The 3,692-nt window shown below is 37.2% G+C and overlaps 1 protein-coding gene across 1 annotated transcript in view; it reads right to left on the bottom strand.

Moving 5' to 3' along the window:
• Positions 1-1,044: 1,044 nt before the first annotated feature.
• NOX3 (NADPH oxidase 3) overlaps positions 1,045-3,692 on the bottom strand; it is a gene marked incomplete at both ends in the record, with an annotated part of 71,489 nt that continues 68,841 nt past the window's right edge. Inside the window, 2 exons of the mRNA XM_082252329.1 lie at positions 1,045-1,171; positions 2,780-2,904. Of these exons, the coding sequence (XP_082108455.1) occupies positions 1,045-1,171; positions 2,780-2,904 (252 nt within the window). The remainder of the gene's footprint in view (positions 1,172-2,779; positions 2,905-3,692) is intronic.

The following is a 3,692-nucleotide window of genomic DNA, read 5'->3' on the forward strand; positions in this document are numbered from 1 at the left end:
CCGACTGCAGAAGTGATGTCATGTGATGGTTAACTTTCCGTGTGGTTTTTCTTTTCTGAGCATGCCCAGTCTTGCTAATCTGCTGTTTGTCGGCCGAATTCTGTACTGACTGGCGAACAATCGGCCGTCCTGGTGACGACCAACAAAAATTTTAAAGTCTGCACGCCAGATTCTGTTCGGCCGAAAATTCGCTGTCGGTTGTCGGAAGCATCATACTAACAAGCCGACAATTGGCCGATCGGTCGGTGGCCGAATATTTACGGCCGACAATCGCTACGTGTGTACGGGCCTTAAGTCTGCACCATGTTGTCCAGGACAGGACAGGCCAAGGCCCAAGCCTGAGAGAGAAAGAGAGTCTACGAGAGACAGAACAGCAGGAAGCAAGGAAAGACACAGAGCTGACAGAGGTAAAGCATTGGTGCACGAGCACTGGGAAGTGTGTTCGATGGTCTGGAGGACCAAGGCATGAGGCCTGAGCAGTAGAGCTGCAAAGAGAGCCACAAGGTTGAATATTGGTCTTTTGTTGTATTGGTGGTGAGAACCCCTTGCGTGGGAAGATATTCATTTGTGAACTTTTGCTTTATTTTTAAATAAAAGTGGGCAGAAAAAGCCCTGAAACATACTTCTGGTCTTGGAGTAAACTCACTGTTTTGGACCACCAATGAGCTGCAAAACCCCCAACTTGTCACAGTGCCCTAAAACAATATGGCTTTCAGCCAAAAAAGATTAATCATATATTCATGTGATATCATAAAAAATTGTATTAATCAATTACTGTAAAATAATCAATAATCATATCAGTCAATTATAACTATAATCTAGTAAAATATTTATTTTGAAAATAGTTTACAGATCTAGCTGCTAATATTGGTTCAAGTTGCTCTTTGAATGATCATTTGATCGTTTGGGACATTTAAGCATTTTAGGGTGGTATTGATGGCTTCCACAGAAAAAAGTGACCAAACCATATACTGCCTATTCATCACATCCACATGCCACCCAAAGCAATCAGAGGATTCTAGTGAGTCTTGGTGCTCCAGCACATTAGAAGCTTTCCTTACTGAAATGAAAATGGACTCCTCTGGGATCGGATGATGAGTGTAAACGACACATACTATTAAGGATTTTGGAGAGAGACCTTGGGCCACAGAAGAACACTCCAATGTTGTCACTGATAGAAAAAAAAAATAGGTGTGGATTTAAGTATAATACTAAAGCTACTAGAAAGTCAGTTACAGATACATTTTACTGTTGCTTTGTTAATTAACTAATAATGACAAAGTTGAAAAATGTGTAAATTTACAGTATATTACTATGTCATTTAGTAATTCTTTGCCTAAAACTCATTTAAATCCCAAATTTGGCCAAAACAATTAAACTATTCAAAACTTGTTATGTTTATCACACCTGGCTTTTACTGCCAATAATATACCTATTGAATCCTAAATATTCACAAATACATACCCATAAATTCCATTATATTTCTGAGTTTGAAAGAAATCTGCCTCCAGAAAAATAATATTCGTTCTTTACTATTTAGATAAAATAAGAGGGTATTGCCAATGTAAATTGTGTTCTGAATATATCCATATCTATGCCCCACAGTGTGTGTGACAGATCCCGTAGGCTTCAGTATAGGGCGACGACTCTAGGTTTAATTTACTAAAACTTGAGAGTGCAAAATCTTGTACAGCTCTGCATAGAAACCAATCAGCTTCCAGGTTGTTTTTTTGTCAAAGTTTAATTGAACAAGCTGAAATTAGAAGCTAATTGGCTACTATGCATAGCTACCCCAGATTTTACAGTGGCCTGTTTTAGTAAATCTCCCCATCTGTGTACTATATGTACACCAATGCATGCCCACATATACAGAATTATATAATATGTATAGGTAATAGTATGGTAATAATACATATACCAAATATCATGCCAATATTGTAACTGCCTTAAAATTACCTCCAAATTTTCATGCCCTTGTGTTTCAAATTTGGAAAAATGTAAAAAGTAGTTTATCTGCTAAAGATATCAGTAATTATTACAGTTGTGTTCCATGAGCATGTAGATACCAAATTATACCCTGTATATGTGCCCTAACTATATAGAGGATAGTGGGAAATATGCCCTACATGGCTATTGCTAGGTGAATACTGTACATATTGTATTTCAAAATGTGTTTGCCTCACATCAAGAATGGGTGAAATTGAATGTTTTCATTTCTCCCAAATTGCAATCTATATAATTAGAATATCAGGAAAAACTAGACAAAAGTTATTTTGGTGGCTCCTTTCGAGAATCCTTCACCTGTTCTTGTGCCAAAAACAGTCCCTCTTTAGCTTTATTATTGAAGGCAAAACACTTTGTTTAGTCTTGGATATAATGGGGAAGGGTTAGACCCTGTGTCGATTTTTCATTGCTGTCTCCCCATTGGTTGGAAATTTGGTCAATTGGTGTATGTTTGACTTAAGAGAGGAATTCCCCTTACTTTGGGATTTCCACTAGCTTCCTGTCGTGACTGTAGGAAAATTTCCCCAATGTTACTGACAGCAAAAAATATTCAGCTCCCTACTTTATCCAAAACTAAAAAAAATGGCTATACATACACTTTAAAATTACTTTACCCCCTGTTTTTTTAAAAACTACACATCTAGTTAAATTGATTTGTTTTGTTACATTTTGTGTCCTCTAAATGTATGCAAACCACTATACTGTGACAGTGATTGCGGCAATGAAAAAATAAATGATATACAGTATGTAAATAAAAATAAGGAATATGGTTTACCTTGGATGCTTGCCTGCTATACACCTGAATTCATTATGCCAGTTGGGCCTTCCATAATTTGTTTTATGTCTTAAGCCAGTAATCACATCTAATTCACAATCATAGTGAAGAGCTATATGCTTAACCTAAAATAGATATATGATAACAACAGAACGTTCAATCAAAATAATTTAATAATGAACTAAAATATTGTATACACACATTGCAGAAGATGAAACTTTCTAAATGATGACCATATACATAAATGTGATAGATAGATAGATAGATAGATAGATAGATAGATAGATAGATAGATAGATAGATAGATAGATAGATAGATAGATAGATAGATAGATAGATAGATAGATAGATAGATAGATAGATAGATAGATAGATAGATAGATAATCTGCATTCAGCTCAGAGCTGCCACCTTTATTTCTCCCCATCTTAAAGTGGAGCTCCACCCAAAAGGGGAAGTTCTGCTTTCAGCAATCCTTCCACCTACTATGCCACATTTGGCATGTCATTATTTTTTTTTGGGGGGCGGGAGCAGGACAGGTCTCCGAAGTTTGCCCAACCTTTAAAGAGGCGCAGCACAACTCATGCATGCGCAGTACGCACCCGGCTGTGAAGCCGAAAACTGTCACAGCCGGGTGCCCACACTTGTAATGCTGGCCCTGGGGAGAGGAGAGGGAGAGAACCAAGGGTTTAGGCAGTGACATCGCTGGATCATGGGACAGCTGAGTGTGTGTTAACTAAAAACAAGCAACTACACTTTCTAGCTGTTGACTTTTAATAAACAGAAAAAAAATGACTGGAACTCCGCCTTAATGTTAAGAGCTTGCCAAAATATTTCTAATAGTATAATTAAAATTCAGTAGCCTGGGTTATTCTCAGGATAATAAATAGTAAATAATGTGTGTTACACAGGCA

This window comes from Pelophylax lessonae (genome assembly GCF_965119305.1).
Source record: "Pelophylax lessonae genome assembly, chromosome: 3".
NCBI lineage: Eukaryota > Metazoa > Chordata > Amphibia > Anura > Ranidae > Pelophylax > Pelophylax lessonae.